We start from the raw sequence: 19,028 nt of genomic DNA, 5'->3' as shown, positions 1-19,028 counted from the left end.
ACCATACTTATTGACATGCATTATATGAACTAATCTTGATTGGTAACTGGTTTATAGAGGTTGGAGGCTGGTTTACCCATGCCAACATGTTTGTTGAAATTGTATTAAAAAGGCAGTAGGGCATATGTTAACTTGAATGTGATATGTTTATCTTCTGAGAAAACCCATATGCTGTGTGTACTCTTGGTGCCTTTAGCGGAGAGTACTATACTTTTTTTAGGAAATTTTATTGGAGCTAATAAATATCTACTGGTTTCCAATATGCATGCATCTGCTTTTTATTTTGTGACCAACAGATAAGTGCAAACGCTTATCCATTCTATGGCTGCAATGAGTTGAGCCTAATGTCTCCATGTTAACCCAGTGCTTGCTACCAAAGTGGAACGGATCCATAGTAAGCAATCATAATTATCCGTCATCATCTAGAAGGTGCTGCAGCATTGTGAATATTTAATTACTCAGCAGTAAGTGGTTTCAGATGCCGGAGCATGGTGGTCACAGCTACGACCCAGCTTACAATGAGTCAGTAATTGGTGGTTACTGTCAGTAAGAAGGAATCCTTATATGCCATGGCATGCGTCTCTGGTGGTGGAGTAAGTCCATGTATTCACAAGGAGTAAGCCCATCTGGTCAAAAATAAAAATAGGAACTACTAAGCACATTCAAGAGTCTTGTCTGGCACCAGTCTGAACTCCTATTAAAATTTGGGAAGGAAGCATACAGCTTGCTTTACACATACCTACATTAAATAACCACTTAGAAGGATGTCTGGGGAAAAAATTAGAGTTATGGTAGACTTACCTAGATAACTCTTTTTCTTTGAGGTCCACGGGGATATTATGGTTGGAAGGCACCAAACAGTTAAAGCTTCTGCTCCCAGGATACCCCTGGTCCTCCTCCATATATACATTGCCCCTAGCCATAGGACTTAAGTTTAGTTAACAAGCCTCATGGCAGGAGAAGGAAGAACAATTGTACACCAGAAACACTGTTGCATAAGATGAGGGAATCTGTGACCGAAAGACTATAACCCAATGAAGCCGGGTGCGTTAGGGTGGACCCCGAAGAAAAGGATTTATCTAGGTAAGTCTACCATAACTCTTGTTTTCTTCAGGGTCCATAGGGATCCACAGGGATACCATGGGGATGTCCTAAATCAGTGCCCCTAGGGTGGGGGACTCTCCTGAGCGGCAAGGAGAACTCGTCGCCCAAAGGAAGCATCCTGAGAGGCAAAAGTATTAAAAGGCATAAAACCTAAGAAAGGCGTGGACGGGAGACCACATGGCTGCCTTGCACAATTGCTCCGCAGAGGCACCACGAGCAAATGCCCACGATGGCCCTACAGACTGAGTAGAATTTGCTGTCACCGTTTTTGGGACAGGAGATCAGCCTTTGTGTTCACCTGAGAGATAGTCATACGTAACCATCGAGCCAGGGTCTGCTTGTTAGCTGGCCATCCTCGTTTGTGAAAACCATATAATACAAAAAGTGCATCTGATTTTCTAACAGAGTTTGTATACTCCACATAGATACAGAGAGCATGAACTACATCTAGGGCTTCACTTACAGAAAGGTCTGGGGCCTGAAAAGCTGGAACAATTTCTTCATTCACATGAAAACTAGACACTACCTTGTATGAAGAACAGCTTTATCCTGGTGAAAAATAGAAAATGGGGAGCGACAAGATAGCGCTGCCAAATCAGAGACACTGTGAGCAGAAGAAATAGCAAGAAGAAAAAATGCCTTTGCCGTTAATCACTTCAAATCCACAGAGTCCAAAGGTTCAAATGGCAAGCTTGTAGTCCCTTCAGATCCAAAGACAAATCCCACGGTGCTACCAGTGGAACAAACGGAGGCTGAACTCGCAAAACTCCTTGGAAAAAAATTCTAATATTTGGTAATGAAGTAATCTTCTTCTGGAACCAGACTGACAGTGCAGAAACCTGCACACTCAAAGTGGCCAGGCGTAGACCTTTGTCTAATCCTGCCTGAAGAAAAGCCAGTACCCTGGAAATCCTGAATATCTTAGGAACATACTTCCCATAGGAACACCATTGACAAAAAGAATACCAAACTCTGTAATGCATGCAGAGGCAGTCTTCCATTCCCTAATCATTGTTTGAATTACAGAACTGGAAAAACCTTTCGTTCTTAGGATTGAAGATTCAAGAGCCACACGGTCAGTCAGATGAGGTAAGTCCGGATGTCGGCAGGGACTCTGCCTTAGCAGATGCTGCCACAGAGGAAGAGGGTATGGACTGTCTATGGACAGATTCTGTATGACTGTGAACCAATAACGTCTGGGCCAAGGCAGAGCCACCAGTGTTACTGTTCCGCCTTCCTGCTTGAATTTTCTCAGAACTCTTGGGAGAAGAGAAATCACAGAAAAGAGATACAACAGCTTGAAGTCCCATCTTACTGCCAGTGTGTCTACGAAGGCTGCTGATGGTTCTCTGGACCTGAACCCGTACCTGGGGACCTTGTGGTTGTGGATGGACGCCATGAGATCTCTCTCTGGTGGACCCCATTTGTTTACCAGGAGCTGAAACACTCCCAAATGGAGAGAATACTCTTCGGCGTGTATGTCCTGGAGACTTAGGAAGTCTGCTTCCCAATTGAGTACTCCCGGTATGAATATTGCTGAGATGGCTGGAAAATGATGTTCTGCCCAAATCAGAACCTTTGTCACTTCTTTCATGGCTGCATGACTTCTTGTGCCTCCCTGATGATTGAGATGGGCCACTGTGGTCACATCAGACTGGATCTGGACCGGCCTGTCCGGGAGCAGGTCCTGTGCCATGACAAGAGCTCTGTATACTGCTCGCAGCTCCAGAAAGTTTATCGGCAGATGACTTTCTTGATTTGTCCATCTTCCCTGAAAGGTGCGAAGACCTGTCACTGCCCACCATCCGCGAAGGCTGGCAGCCGTGGTGAGAAGCACCCAATTTGAAATCCAGAACTGGCGCCCTTTGTTTAGATCTTTTCTCAACCACCACAGGAGGGAGTGATGAACCTCTGGAGTGAGAAGGATCCTCTGAGACCTTATAAGATGATGCTGTACGTTCCACTTGGAGAGAATCAATCTTTGTAGAGGCCTGGAATGGAACGGAGCATACCCCATCATGTCGAAGGTGGATATCATTGATACCAGGACCTGCATTGCTAACAGAATGGATACCCTTCGCTTGCATATCTGCAATGTTAGGGCCGCTATCTTGTCCTCTGGCAGAAACACCCTTTGTGCCCGAGAATCCAGAAACGCTCCCAGATGTACCATCTAGAGTGTTGGAGAAAGTGTCGATTTCTTCCAATTGATTATCCAGCCGTGCCTTTGTAGGCAGGCTATGGTCATTTGAAGATGGTTTTGTAACATAACCGGAGTCTGCGCCAATATAAATAGGTCGTCCAGATATGTCAGAATTCTGACACCCGAGATAGGCCATCTCATGACTGCCATTATTTTTGTAAATACCCGGGGAGCCGTAGATAGGCCAAAGGGTAGAGCCTGAAATTGGTAATGTTGCTGAAGGACAGCAAACTGTTGGTGGGATGGTATAATAGGAACATGCAGATATGCATCCTGAATGTCCAGGGAAACCATGTATTCCCCCGGCTCCATTGCCAAAATAATTTACCAGGGAGTTTCCGTACATGGATATACCTGTTGAGGGTTTTTAGATTTAGGATAGGGTGATCAGACCCATTCGGTTTCTGGACCAGAAACAGATTGGAATAATAAACCCTTCCCTGTTGAGACACAGTAACTGGGACTATTACCCCTGCCTGTAGCAGGGAGTGAATGGCTCCCTGAAAAGCTAAGGCCTTGTCCGCATCTGATGGAGGATCTGTGCTAAAAAAAAACTCCTAGTGGGGATGTCTCCTGAAAGTGAGGGCATACCAGAGAGACCACTTCTCGGACCCAGGCATCTGTAGTTGTTTGATGACAATCTGCAAGCTGAAGAAGTCTGCCTCCCACCCTGGGATCCCCCAGGAGGAGGCCCGCTCCATCAGGCTGAGGGCTTCTTGTCCGGATTAGAATCTGGACGTTTTACCGGACCAGACCTCTTAGTTTGTCGCTTAGACTTGTGTACACTAGTTGGCCTAGAGCACAGGTTTTCAAACTCTGTCCTCAGGACCCCAAACAGTGCATGTTTTCCAGGTCTCCTCACAGAATCACAAGTGAAATAATTAGTTCCACCTGTGGATCTTATAAAATGTGTCAGTGAGCAATGAATACACCTTTGTTCCTACTGGGTGACCTGGAAAACATGACCTGTGTGGGGTCCCTAGGACAGTTTGAGAACCACTGGCCTAGAGGAAGACTGTTCCTTTACTCGTCCCTGAGGACGGAAGGACTGAAAAGAAACCTGCCTAGATTTAGTATTTGACTTAGATGGCAGACCTGCAGATTTTGAAGCCGCCAGAGTAGTGGTTATATTATCCAATTCTGCTCCAAAAAGTACCTTTCCATAGAAAGGTAAGACTTCCAGGGCCCTCTTTGATCCTGTATCAGTTTTATCCAATATCTTAACCAAAGGGCTCTGCGTGCCACTATGGATGCTGCTAAAGCCCTAGAAGCTAAAATTCCAGCATCCACTGCAGCCCCTCCCAGATAGGAAGATGCTTTCCGTATGTGATATTCATAATCTGTTCTTTGGTAGCAAATCTTCCAATGCCCCTATCCATTCTTCAACAGCTTTGGCTACCCAGGCTCCAGCCATAGCTGGACGAGTAACCGCTCCAGATGACGAAAATATTGCTTTAACACAAGCTTCAATCTTTTTATCTGTGGAATCCTTCAGTGAAGAAACTGATGGAATAGGCAAAGGAGCATTTCTGATTAAATGTGTTACATGAGCATCCACAGTAGGAGGTAACTCCCACTTAGTACATACAGAAGGTGGGAATAGATACAATGATGTTGTTCTTTTATTCACATAAAATAGTTTATCAGGGTTACCCCATGCCTCCTCGATAAGCTCTGTAAGCTGTTCAGATACAGGGAACTTCTGGTGGTAATTAAACATTTGTGTCTTTTTACTATGAGCTGGTTCATCATCCTGAATATCTAGGACTGATTTAACCACCCTCACCAAAGAAGAAACATCACCGTGGACGGATGATCCTCCTCCCCAGAACTAGATCCTGGAGAGGAACCCTGTGCATCATCTGATTCCCCTGATGATGCATCTGAATCTATGTTGGGCAGACTGATAAAAAGATAACTTGCGCTTTGGTCACTACCGGTCTGTTATAAACATTAGGTGGTGCCATACTCTGACTAGAATGGCCATAAACATCCTTCCATGAAGGTTGCATAGGAGGTGCAAACATAGCATACGGTGGACACCCGATCCAAGGAGGCATTGTAGGAGCAGCCATACTATCCAAAAACTTCATCATAATCTGCGACAAAGAGGAAACCCAAGATGGCTCAGGTAAACTGTACTGGTGAGGTAGCTCCTTATGTCCTGAGGGGACACAAAAGCCGCATATGACTTACATGGAACCAGCACAGGCTGCTCCCCCTCCTGTTTCCCTTTATCATGTTCAAAATAAAGACGCTTGGTAAAGCAAACTCAAAAAAACATAAAATATAAAAACATAACATAAAAGCTTAGGACTGCTCTGAGCAGTCCTCCTTTTACAAAGGTGCGTCTTGATCCTGCCGCACCAAACGAACAACTGAAGTCCTATGGCTAGGGGCGGGGAATATATGGAGAAGGACCCGGGGCATCCTGGGAGCAGAAGCTTTAACTATGTAGTGCCTGGTCTTCCAACCATAATATCCCCATGGCCCCTGAAGAAGAAAAATGATACTAGCCGCTATCAGAAGACATACAGCTGGCAGCCAAATATCTAATGTACAGACTGGATCCTTTGAAGTGCCACAATTCAGAGATCATGCAGGATCAGCTTTTACTGAAGTCACAACTGACATAAATGAGATCACAAAATGCTCTATATGTCACTTCAGTCAACTAAATGCGGTTTAATAAAAATACTTTGAAGGCTACTTCCTCCTAAACATTCCATTTTGGTTGGAATTAAATAGGTTAAATGCAAATGATACTTAATGTCAGGGAAGGTTGCTCCTGCGGTCAGTGTGTTTTGGGTGAACAACATGCTGCCTGTATTAAGGCCTGTCTCAGCAGGACCTAGGTGAGCATGCTCAGGACACAGCAGAGATCTCCTCAATCCTTCTACTGGCATTGTGTCACAGGAATGACAATGTTATAAGCAAAATAATACAGGCGTTTAAGTATTCACTTTATTTTTCTCTATATTCTATACAGTGTGGCCACACCCAGTTTTCAGTTCTTCACAGTCATTAAATAGTTGTGGGAGAGCACAATGCTTTGTAGATTTTGGTAAAACAGGTTTTACAACCAAACCCTTATAGTGGCTCCACTCCATAGCCAACTGGTGTCTAGGTGCCTAATAACTGCTATTGCTTGGGCAGTATAAGCAGTGCATGGATTTAAACAATATGTATAGGGACAACTAAACACAGTTAAAACAGCAATGATCATGTTGAATTCATATGAATATTTAATGTAGGACTATCCAGAAGGGGAAGACTTTACTATGAGATTGTCAGATTACCATGTATTGCTATGTGCTTCAAGTACAGTAGCTAGAATAGCATTAAGTGTTTGTGCATGTGCAGAGGATGCAGTGTCTTTTTGCTTAGACAATGTGGTCATACCACTCTTGCACCCAAGTCATTAAATGCTAGTGGCAATGCACAATGCTCTGTTCTAATGTCTCTCTTTAATTGGTAATTTGCATAACACAGAGGATTCATGTTTTGCACATTTGCTGCTATTACTCCACAGGAGAGCTGCTTGCTCTAACAAATTTATCTGGAAAGTGTTCTATATATGTGGTTCCCAAGCATAACCACTGGGTGGGAAGAGCAGCACTTCAAAAGATAGGCAATGTTACCCTGTGGTCTCAAAACTTGCCAAATGGGTACGGAATTATATTCTGGTGTAATAGGTGTTAGTATGGTATGTGTGGAGCAATGGGGTACAGTTACAAGAAGTTTGTGTTACAGTTCTTGGATCACCTAGCAGAGCTTGGATGTAGCCACAGAAAATTAAATTACTTATCTATAACAAGCAAGAACTGTAGAAGAAAGTATTAGGCATGAAAGTACAATTCTGTTGTTGAATAAAAACATTATTTTCAAATGAATGGTATCTTAAAGTTCAGTACATGAACTGTCCTAGTGCAATATGTGATGTTCAGCATTGAACCAATGCTGTGAGGCGGGTGTCATTGAAGTAGCTGCACACTGTAATATGTATTCCTTTGCACAATAGACTGTGTATTATTGGAGCTTTGTGCTACATTAGTTTATTACAATCAATTTTTATAATCCAGCTGGTCTCAAAACATTATCATGTGTTCTAATAGGATAGAAATTTATAAGCTAGAAATTAGGTTACATGGTTTCCGGTATGTAGTTAGGAAGCCGGTGGTCGAAATGCCGACCGCCGGCTTCCCGACTGTGAATCCCGGCATGGGACTAATGATAGGCGTCTAAATAGTGACGCCTATCATCAGCCCCACGCCCGGCATACCAAATGTAGGTAAGCTGGGTGTCAGGACCTGTTAGCCGCAGGGAGGGAGGGGAAAGTTTTAGGGACTCACGGGGGGACTTGGGGTTAGGCACCCCCCTGGGAGCGATAGGATTAGGCTAGGGGAAGGAGGGGGGGTTGGGGGTCAGACACCCCGCGGGGAGGAGTTTAGGGTTAGGCTGCCCTAACGGAGGGTTAGGATACTTACCAGGCGCCGTCGGGATCTTCATCTGCCGAACTTCCGGCATCGGTATTTCATCCGCTGGGTTTAGGTCCGGCAGTATGTCATACAGATTCCATAGTTTCCATGTCAGTAATTTGCTTTAAAAGGCTGTTATGCATTTCACTGGGGATTTTAAAGCCATTGAATATTCTACAGCGTATAATACTTACAGGGCAGCATAACAACAGCCGATAACTTGTAGGGGTGGTCTCATGACAACATTCAGTGAAATAAAACACATTTCCTAAGATTATCAAAAATAAGTTAGTGCTGTTCCTAAGGTAATATATTTCTGTAGCAACTTTTCTCATGTAAAGCGAGGGTCTATATTTCATGTAGGTATAGAAACCAGCAGTATGCAAGGGCTGATTCAGATAAGCGTAATAGAGAATTTACTAACACCACAACCAGGAGGAGACACGGGAAATACTGCAGGCACAGGGATCTACAGTGTTCTTATACATATCTGCTGTCTGCAATGCTGGGGATCCAAATTCCTGATGTAGCTTTCTCTACCAGATTCTCTGAACAAGCCCTTAATCAAGTCACTATAAACAGCAGAGCAATGGCCAAAGCCATTAAAAATACTGCACCAATTATTATCACATAAAAGCAAAAAAAAAAACACAAGAGAAAAAGGAAAGAAAAACAAAGTACAGTGTCCAAGACCTGAGCCTTGGATATAGTAGAAACAAATTTCTGCTTTTATTTCAATATTTTGTAATGATTAAATATATTTTTTCTTATTGAGATAAATACCCTGCAATGCTAATATAGGATTTAAAAACTTACTCTACACTTCACATTAGTATCATCTTTCATAGCACCTGACTAATAGTTTAACATTTGTATTTAAAGATCTTGTGGAATTGTTTTAAAAGTAGTGTACATTCACAGTGTTTACAGTGAAAACAATGGATTCATTGTAAGGAAGAGCTATAAAGCCGTCAAGCTTGGTAATCTACTACACTACTTCAATCAAATTAAATGCAAATTACTCGTGGCGCGAGTAGTACGGCTGTATGCCTCACTTACGGTATAACAGGACTTGCACATTTCTGATTGCAGACCCATAGGACTGCGAGCAAAAATGTGCGAGTCCAGGGTGAGAGAGAGCCGCAAGGGAAGCGAATTGTCGCACCTTGCCAGCGTATGCCATTGCAACGGCAATTCGCCACCTCTGTTCCTAATTGGATTGACTCCTAATAGTTATTCAACTATAGTTATTTTTTAATTTGTAGAATTTGATACAGAAAATGATGTATTAGGAATAATGTATAAGGCCCGAACAATATGCCCAACATATAACATGGGTGGCAGAACAATAGCAAAATACATTGAGATAATATTGTGACCCAACCACTTGCCAGGGTGTACCACGAAAGGTTCTAAAGGTCTCCTAGATCTGGCCTGTAGTGGAACACCTTGGAGTACATATTGAAGATTACAGGGAACCAGTAGTGCTTGTCTGTGAGTCACCAAATAAGTTCCGCACTCACCCAAATTGTGGGGGTCCAGTCGCACTTTTATTGTGATTGTGTTTGAGCAAGATCCAAAATTCAGTATTTAAAAAAAAAAAAAAATGTATCTACAATCTTTAATAGATATTTCTCTAGCCAAACAAAAAAGGAACACTTCTGTCTTGTATGTTTTACATGCTGCTACAGCACAGCTAGAAGTGTCTCTTGTGCATCCTAGTGTAAATCTTATGAAGAAAGTCAATTGTTCACACTAAACCATATCAGTAGTATCAGGTTTCAAAGAGCTTATTAAAAGCTGTTCCAACTTCTGAAATCATGTCGCCTGTAGTCATTGAACGTCCGTATTTCTGAAAAGCTTGGTGATTGCATTGTCTTGTGAGAGAACAGGCACCGAATGCTGCCACCACAAAGGGATTTTGACTGGAATAAAGGACAACCACAGTGAGTTACTACTGGTCTCTTTTCTGTACAGATTATTGTAATTATCTAGTAGAATACATAGCTAGCGTAGCTAATAGTAACATGGAAAGGCATTGCGGAATAGATGCTAAAAAGGTACAAGCTGTCATGCCATAGTTCTAGTGAAGCTATATGACTCCCAGGTGACTGGCAGAGAAAGCTGGCGCAGCATGAGAGAGTTGTAGTATAGGCAACAGTGGGTAAAAGTGCATGCTCCAGTAAGGCAACTGCAGATCAATAAACAGAATTTTCTACAGTTGGAACAAGTAGTCTCCTTCATCAAAGCATACTAATTGACCACTGAAAAAACAAAAAGCAGGCTATAGGGGGAGATTCAATTCACCGCGCTGTTTGTTTAGTAGGCAAGTTGTTAAGTCGGAGAATGCCAGATCTCGCAACTTAACCTGGGTGTTTATCGCGAGAGCCGGCATTCTCAGACTAAAGTACTGACCACGCGTCTGTCGTCGCCGCCGCGCTAAGCAGTAAAACAGCCGCGCGGCCGGCACTTTAGTTGGATTTCACCTCGCATGGGGGTGCAAGAAGAAATCCTTAAGTCCGACCAAGCAGCGCGGTGAATTGAATAGCCCCAGGAGCTCCCTCCCAGGGTTATTCAGCATCGCGCTGAATTGAATCGTCCCCCAGAGTCTGGTTGCAGTGCATAAACTCCTGCCTCAGGGTTGTGGAGAGCATTTTCCTGGCATGTTTGGGTGCTGCAATCCCTTAGAACCTGAAGTCAGTGCTAATCACTAGTTATCTTCACTCCATTTTGCAGCATTCCTTTCCTGACACGAGGAGTGTTGCCCATCCACAGACCGTGCAGCCCAATTGCCTATCTCTGATATGATCTATGAACCTGAACTCTGCAGAACACAAATGGGCCATATCTCCTGTTTGAGTGAAAGAAGGTATAACCTTTATTTGCAGATGCCTGGCCTCTACCTTTCACAACTAGTAGTAGTTTCTGTCAAGAAAAGCTATTGGCTATGATCTGAGAAAGTTTAGTTTGCCCTTGATAAGTCTCGGGGCCGAGCACAGTGGCATTGAGTTTATTGTAGTGAGTGCAATCTTTGCCTCCAGTAATAAAGATGGAGGATCACTATGGCACATCACTAGTCACCAAAGTTAAACACTCTGTTCAAAGTCACTTATTCACATCATCCATGTATTATATACTGTAGCTGTTATTTACAGTGAAACACTTATATGTTACGGTCACCATTGTTTTAGTAAAACTGTAGTCCATTCGGGCTACAATTTTTATTTCAACATACCCATTTATCTTTTCTGGCCCAGCAAGAAATGCCCAGTGTACCAAGACCCCCAGGGAGCCAGCCAGGAGATCTCCCTGTCCTCCACATCGCCGGCTGCTTCCTTCATGAGTGCACACTAAGACTTCAATAAAAAAGAAACTGAATTAGCAGGCAAGTTGATATCATATAGCCACATAAATTACATTGAAATCAGTAATATAATTACCAAACTAAGCATATCTAATTACAATGGTCCGGCTTAGTTATGAATGCCAGCTACTCTGTTTAGCTTTCAAATTTATTAAGTAGGCAAATGTTAGTACTGAGAAGTAATTACGGAGAATGCAACAGTGAGAGTACCTTCAGGTGCACTGTATGTACCCCACTCACATGTCTGCATTAGGCATGGGGAAAGTAGGAGCTAGGGCCCACAAGGCGCTAATATAAAATGTATGGAAGAAAGACCTTGTTGTGTCCATATGTAGTGGTGTGTGCAAGACTAAAGGTGCCTACACACTAGACGACCTGCAAACGATTTCTCTTGAACTCTCCGCAGCACTCCAGGACATGATATGGAGAAAAAAACAGTACAATGTGACATCAGATTTTTCGTGCACGTTCTAACTATTTGCATATCATTAGATCATGTGCGATAGCAGACAGATGCAAGCCCGGATCAGGGAGATCCGTGCTGCAAGCATCAGTGTAAAAAAAAAAAAATCAATAAGACACAGATGTATGGACGGATCAGCGAGATCCGTCCATACATCTGGGTTAAAAGAAAAGGTATACAAGTGTAAAATATTTAACAACAGCGTGGCCGGCCCTTCCCTAAAGCACAACCAGTCCAGGGCTTTTCAGAGCTGGTCCTGGTTGTGAATATACAGGGGACAAATTACATAGGGGTCCCCTGTATTTAGCACAACCAGCACCAGGATGACAATCCTCAATACATGGCTAATATGGGGGAATGTGTGAAGATCTGTTTCAAAATATAGTTTTACTTTAACCCTGCCCCACCCCCCACAAGCATAATATATGCCCAAGTGATAAAGAAAACCACCAATCAGCTTTAGCTAAGCATTCGGAAAAAGCCAATCACCACATGTTCCTTGGTTCTGGCAACAGTCATGTTTATCTGCTGCTGTCTGCACTGGCCCGACCACCCACAAATAACACAACAGAAATGAGTGAGGCATACAGGTGTTGCTGCCCATATTCCTGTACACCAGTTTTCAGATATCCACATTCATCCCTTTCAGACAAAACTGACCCATAGAAACAATACTTGAATTTTTTGCTTTAACCACTTAACTGATGATTTTCTTTGGCAAAACCAGTCAGAAATTGCCGGGTCCGCAGGAGTCAGGGGAGATGCGTTATGCACATGTGTGCAACGGATTTCCTCTTCCAAAACACAGCCGGGCGGTGCGGTCGCACCTTGTCAGCTGAAGCCCAGCTGGCTGTGTTCACATCCCATGCGACAACGTCAGTTAAATGGTTAAATATCACCAAGGTGGATATTGTTAGTGGCAAAAGTACAGATGTACAAACCTTTATCCCCATCTGAAATCAGGTCCCACTCCCCTTTCTGAACAATGGTTATGTTCCCCATTGCTTGGCTGAGCTTTAGTACACTTCCATGCTGGTCACTGCTATCCACTGGCTCAGTAAGCTGGAAGGGTAAAGAAATTTACTTAATACACAGTTTTAATAAAAATTAATTAACATTAACTTTTAATTCATGATCATTAACTGTTAGTACTTCAAGAGCTACATAATTATTTACAGCATGGTTACCTGTTCTGCATATTTCACAGAATACTATATTACATTAAACTGTAATATTTAACAAGAGGCATTTTATAGATGAATTATACCATTAGTGTAAAACCTGGCATTATAGCTGGAATGGTGTAATAAAGATGGTGACCTATAAAAGAACTGACAGCCTCCACCTCTTAGTACAGTATCAGTGGGGGCAGAAGGGTCCTTCCCATTTTCATATGGCTGAGCCCATATTGGGGGAGTATAGCACCTGTCCAATCAGAATGCTAGAAGTAAAACAGCATGGGTCCCAAAGAGGTAAAGTCACCTACATACTTAGCTGTACTGTATACTCTGTACCCAGATGACAGGTAGTGGGGCTGGTGTTTAAGGGAACAGTGTACAACAAATATTTTACAGGTCTACCAATTTGCAAATAAGAATATGAATTGTTTTATACATAAAATAAAAACATTTTGATCAATGACAAGTATACCCTTGCTTCCAGTACTTATGGTCTTGTCTCCTAGTCCCTATCAGTGACACTGTGTGTTCATCCTTCATTGTGTACAGGCTCACTGCATTCCACTACTTGTGACCCACCACTGTTTGCCCATCAAGAGACAGCGAGTTGCCCTACTCTCCCCCTGGTCCACATTCTACCTAGTTGGAAGGTTTATTGCTCTGCTTTGTTCTTAAGATACAGTGGTGTTTTAAAGTTTGTGACCCCTTCCGAATTTTCTATATTTCTGCTGAAACTTGGCCTAAAACTACCTCAGATTTTCACACAAGTCCTAAAAGTAGATCGAGAACCAAATCAAACAAATGAGACAAAAAAATTAGACACGCTCCTTGTTTTCATTGAGGAAAATGATCCAATATCACAGATCGGCGAGTGGCAAAAGTATGTGAACCTTTAGGCTTAGCAAATATTTTGAAGGTGAAATTAGTGTTAAGTATCTTCAATCTATGGGAAGACAATCAGATGTGAGTGGACAACCTGTCTTTTTAAAAGAACAGGGATCTATCAAAGGGCCTGATCACTACAGATCGCTATTCTTCTTAAACGCACGCAACTGCGTTGCTAATATCAGCGGTGATATGTAAATGTTTGCATTTGTATTGCGAACGCAGCCTGACATAAGGACGCCCACTTCCCCTAACGTCCGTGGACTTGGCCAACATAGTGAAACAAATCGGTAACATCGAATAACATCAGACAGTTAGAGAAGCCCAGTCTTTACTCAGAACTGCTTACTTATGCGCACGCTATGACGCCTCAGACAGCATCTGGTATCGCAGTGGATAATTTATGCACGCCCCTGCAAAGGCGATGAAACATATTGGCACGCCTGCATTCACCCGACCACCCCCCCAGTCACCACCCACAAACAGCACTTCCTGTCAATCACTCTGCTATAGGTCTGCCTAGTTACTGCATACGCAAATCCTAACGCAGCGCCTAGCTCGCGCACTGCGATGCATGCGCAGTGCGATTTATATGACCGACTGCGTGCGTATAAGCAACTGTGTTCCTTGCTGAATCAGGCCCAAAGTCTGATGTTCACAACACGTTTGTGGAAGTGTATCATGCCACGAACAAAGGAGATTTCTGAGGACCTCAGAAGAAGAGTTGTTGTTGCTCATCAGGCTGGAAATGGTTACAAAACCATCTCTAAAGTTTGGACCTCACCAAATCAGCAGTCAGACAGATTGTGTACAAATGTAGGAAATTCCAGACCATTATTACTCTCCCCAGGAGTGATCGACCAGCAAACATTACGCCAAGAGCAAGGTGTCTAATAATTTGCAAGGTCACAAAGGAACCCAAGGTAACCTCTAAGACTTGTGTCATGCAGCAAGACAACGACCCAAAGCACACAAGTGAATCGACTAAATACGGTATATTCTTCTATAACCATTCTTTGAAGTTTTGGTATGGCCAAGTCAAAGTCCTGACCTTAATCCAATCTAAATGTTGTGGAAGGACCTGAAGCAAGCAGTTCATGGGAGGAAACCCAACAACATAACAGAGTTGAAGCAGTTTTGTACAGCAGAATGGGGTAAAATTGCTCCAAGCCGATATTGACGACTAATCAACAGTTACCGGAAACGTTTAGAAGTAGTTACTGCTGCACAAGGGGGTCATACCAGATACTGAAAGCAAAGGTTCACATACTTTTGACAGTCACAGATATGTGATATTGGATAATTTTCCTTAATAAAAAGAGGATCACGTCTAATTTGGCTCTATCTCCCTTTAGGACTTGTGTGAAAATCTGAGGTAGTTTTAGGCCAAGTTTCAGCAGAAATATAGAAAATTCTGAAGGTTTCACAAACTTTCAAGCATCACTGTATGTCAACCTACACTGACTTTACATTAATTAATATATATATATATATATATATATATATATATATATATATATAATTAATTTCACTAACCTTGGATATTCCCTGTATGATACTGCAGAATCTACAGTATGAGAGACTTTAAGAATAAAAGATAACATATGTACTTACCATAGCTTCATACAGTCGGCTGAATTCCATAAAATTTGGAGTGAGGACAGCCCTCTGATAGCCTTGAATAATAGAAGGTTGTTGGGCAACTAGCCAAAGTCCATCCTAAAATGGGAGGCAGACCTCTGCTTAGTATTGTGCTAAACTCCGTAATTTTGCCAGGTAGCAGAAGTGTGATACTTACTGCATCTATCACAAGAGGAATGCCTTTCGCCTTGGCTTTTTCAATAATACCCTGCAAATTAAGCACAAATGTTAAAACTACTGTAGTTACACAAACTATTACTCAAAAGAAAGAAAACATGAACCTGAACCTAAGGTAATGCCACCGAAAGATTTAATGAATTTCAATACAAATTAATTTAAACACACTAAAAATAAGAGGTATGGCAGACTAACCATTGATAAGTTTTTCTTCGAGGTCCACAGGGATACCATGGGGATAATGTGGTTGGAGTGACCCAGGCACCAAACAGTTAAGCTTTCAGCTCCCAGGATGCCTCTGGTCCTCCTTCACATATACCCCGCCCCAGGCATTCAGTTCTGTAAACAAGCTCAAGGCAGAAGAAGGAAAGAGGAGAAGGAAGAACAATCGTACACCAGAAACACTCTCAGAAAAGATGAGGGAATCCGTGCCCGAAAGAAAATTTACCCAATGAAGCCAGGTGCATCAGGGTGGGTGCCCTGTGGACCTTGAAGAAAAAGTTATCATTGGTAAGTCTACCATAACTCTTATACCCCTTTCAGACAGAGAAAAGAACCCGGTAATTTTCCAGCTCTAGCCGGGTCGACCCGGGTTTTTTTTCTGTCTGAAAGGGTCAACACGGGACCTAATTCCCGATACTTCGACCCAGGTATTTACCTGGGTTTTTCCCGGGTCTTACACGGGTTGGCGGCTGTCTGAAAGGTGCCGACCCGGGTATTTCTACTCTGGGCATAGTAAGCAGCGCTTATTGGCTGAGATGGCGGTGCATGGGCTGCACTTTTCATGACCTCATCTCTGTGTGCCGTAAAGCAGTCCATTTATTACGACACACTGTATATTGCCGGGATAATCTGTGTTCTGTGTGAAAGGGGTCGACTGGGGAATTTCCCGGGAATTATGTGCTGTGTGAAAGGGGGTTAGGAGCAAATTCCCGGGTCCTTCCCGGGTTGAAAGATATGGGAAAATCCCAGGTTTTAGGGATTTTTCTGTCTGAAAGTGGTATTAGATTATTTTCCAGGGTCCATAGGGATCCAATGGGGATATCCTAAAGCAGTTCCCCTAAGGATGGGGGATGATCCTGAGCAGATAGAACTTTTCGCCAAAAGAAGCATCCTGAGAGGCAAAAGTATCAAATGCCTAAAACCTAAGAAGTGTACAGAAGACCATGTGGCTGCCTTGCACAATTGTTCAGCAGAGGCACCACGACTAAACGCCCATGATGGTCGCTGTGTTTGGGACAGGGAGATAAGACTGTGTGTACACCTGAGAAAGTCATATGTAACCATCGAGCCAGAGTCTGTCTGTTAGCTGGCCATCCTCGTTTTAGAAAATCAGATGCTCTTTTTGTGCTATATGGTTTTCACACAGTTTGTACGCTCCACATTTATATGGAGAACATGAACCACACCGTGGAGGGTTCATTTGCAGAAAGGTCTGAAAGTTTGGAACCACAATCTCTTCATTCACATGAAAATGGAAGGAAGGTAACCCTCTCTTGTACGGACAACAGTGAAAAATCAAAAAATGGGGAGCGACAAGAAAGTGCTGCCAAATCAGAAACTCTGCGTGCCGAATAGATAGTGAGGAGAAAAAGTGTCTTCGCTGTCAACCATTTCAAATCAACAGAGTCCAGAGGTTCAAATGGAGGAGATTGTAGCTCTTTGAGAACCAAAGACAAATCCCATGGTGCTACCCTACTAAGGGTGGCTGAACTCTGAGGATCCCCTGAAAAAAAAAAAAAAAATTCTAACATCCGTCAAAGTAGTAATCTTTCTCTGGAACCATACTGACAGTGCAGAAACCTGCACTCTCAGGGTGGACAGGTGGAGATCAAGGTCTTAACCCAGCCTGGAGAAAACTCAGTACCCGGGAAACCCTAAACACCTTAGGGTCATACTTTCTGTGGGAACACCATGACCAAAAGAATGCCAAACTCTGTAATAGATGCGGGCAGAGGAAGACTTTCGTGCCCTAAACATCGTTTGAATCACAGAGCTGGAGAAACCTTTGGCTCTTAAGATGGAAGATTGTAGAGCCACGCCATCAGATACCCCTTTCAGACATAGAACCCGGGAAATTTCCTGCTCAGACCCGGGAATTTCTCCTATGAAAAATCACGGGTATTTGGTCTAGACCCCCCTTTCACACTACACTGTCTACCCGGGAAATTCCCGGGTAGACCCCTTTCAGACAAGAGCAGGGTTTTTGAGAGTTTTAGACAGTTTTATTAAAGTGGACGGTAAGGCACAGAGGGACAGGGGGGGAAAGCGACAGAGGGACAGGGGGGGAAAGCGACAGAGGGACAGGGGGGGAAAGCGACAGAGGGACAGGGGGGGAAAGCGACAGAGGGACAGGGGGGGGACAGCGACAGAGGGACAGGGGGGGAAAGCGACAGGGGGGGGAAAGCGACAGAGGGAAAAGAGGGGGAAAGCGACAGAGGGAAAAGAGGGGGAAAGTGACAGAGGGACACTGTACCTGTAGTTTCCCAGCGCAGCTCCGTGCACCAGTGAGAATACGGGGAGGCTGTAATCTCTCCCTCCACTTCTGCCTGGTGACAGCCGGAAACTTCACACACTGGGGCTGAGGACAGAGGAGCCGCTGATCTCAGTGCTACCGGCGCTGAGTATGGGAAGGGGGGGAGGTGCGGGCGCTTTTACCGGCGGCGCAGCTAACGCCGGTAATTACAGGTACAGGGGGGCCACTGCTCTCAGTGCTGCCAGCGCTGAGTATGGGAAGGGGTGCGGGCGCTGTTACCGCCGCTGGTGCCGCCTCCCCGGTGGCTCAGTCGGAGCCAGGGCCAATCAGAAACTGCCTGGTGCAGCCCGGGAGTAAAATCCCCGGGTTGCACCATTCACGCTAGAGCAGAGTAGTCTTCCCGGGACTTAAGAAATACCCTGGTCGATTGTAGGGGCGGCTACCCGGGAACGTGTTCACCATAGGTACCTTTCACACAGACATGAGACCCGGGAATTTTGGCTGAGGTAGGCCAAAATCCCGGGAATCTCAGTATGTGTGAAAGGGGTAAGAGAGAGATGAGGTAAGTCCGGATGTCGGCAGGGACCTTGTGCTAACAGATCCGGCCATAGAGGAAGAGGATCAGGACTATCAATGGATAAATACCGTATGTTGGTGAACCAATGACGTCTGTGTCAAGCCGGAGCCACTAGTATTCCGCCTTCCTGCTTGAATTTCCTGAGGACCCTTGGGAGGAGGGAAATCAGAGGAAAGAGATACGCCAGCTTGAAGTACCATCTTACTGCCAGTGCATCCACAAAGGCTGCTGAGGGGTCTCTGGTCCTGGACCCGTACCTGGGGACCTTGTGGTTGTGACGTGATGCCATGAGGTCTATGTTTGGTATGTCCCATTTGTTCACCAGGAGTTGAAACCCCCCCCCCCGGGTGGAGAGACCACTCTCTGGCATGTATGCTTGACGACTTAGTAAGTCAGTTTCCCAATTGAGGACACCAGGGATGAATATTGCAGAGATAGATGGAAGATGACGTTCTGCCCAAATCAGAATGTTTGTCACTTCG

At 44.0% G+C, this 19,028-nt stretch overlaps 1 protein-coding gene across 4 annotated transcripts in view; it reads right to left on the bottom strand.

The window, feature by feature from the left end:
• Positions 1-9,313: 9,313 nt before the first annotated feature.
• NAXD (NAD(P)HX dehydratase) overlaps positions 9,314-19,028 on the bottom strand; it is a 56,643-nt gene continuing 46,928 nt past the window's right edge. For all 4 annotated transcript variants that reach the window (XM_088458402.1, XM_088458396.1, XM_088458411.1 and 1 more), the window contains 5 exons: positions 15,474-15,524; positions 15,290-15,394; positions 12,554-12,674; positions 11,021-11,141; positions 9,314-9,710 (listed from right to left, as the gene is read on the bottom strand). In XM_088458402.1, the coding sequence (XP_088314528.1) occupies positions 9,560-9,710; positions 11,021-11,141; positions 12,554-12,674; positions 15,290-15,394; positions 15,474-15,524 (549 nt within the window). In that variant the 3' untranslated portion in view covers positions 9,314-9,559. The remainder of the gene's footprint in view (positions 9,711-11,020; positions 11,142-12,553; positions 12,675-15,289; positions 15,395-15,473; positions 15,525-19,028) is intronic.

This window comes from Taudactylus pleione, unplaced genomic scaffold (assembly GCF_031769625.1).
Source record: "Taudactylus pleione unplaced genomic scaffold, aTauple2 ptg000041l, whole genome shotgun sequence".
Classification (NCBI taxonomy): domain Eukaryota; kingdom Metazoa; phylum Chordata; class Amphibia; order Anura; family Myobatrachidae; genus Taudactylus; species Taudactylus pleione.
The sequence above is the reverse complement of the archived record's forward strand: the minus strand, read 5'-3'. Positions and strand labels throughout refer to the sequence as shown.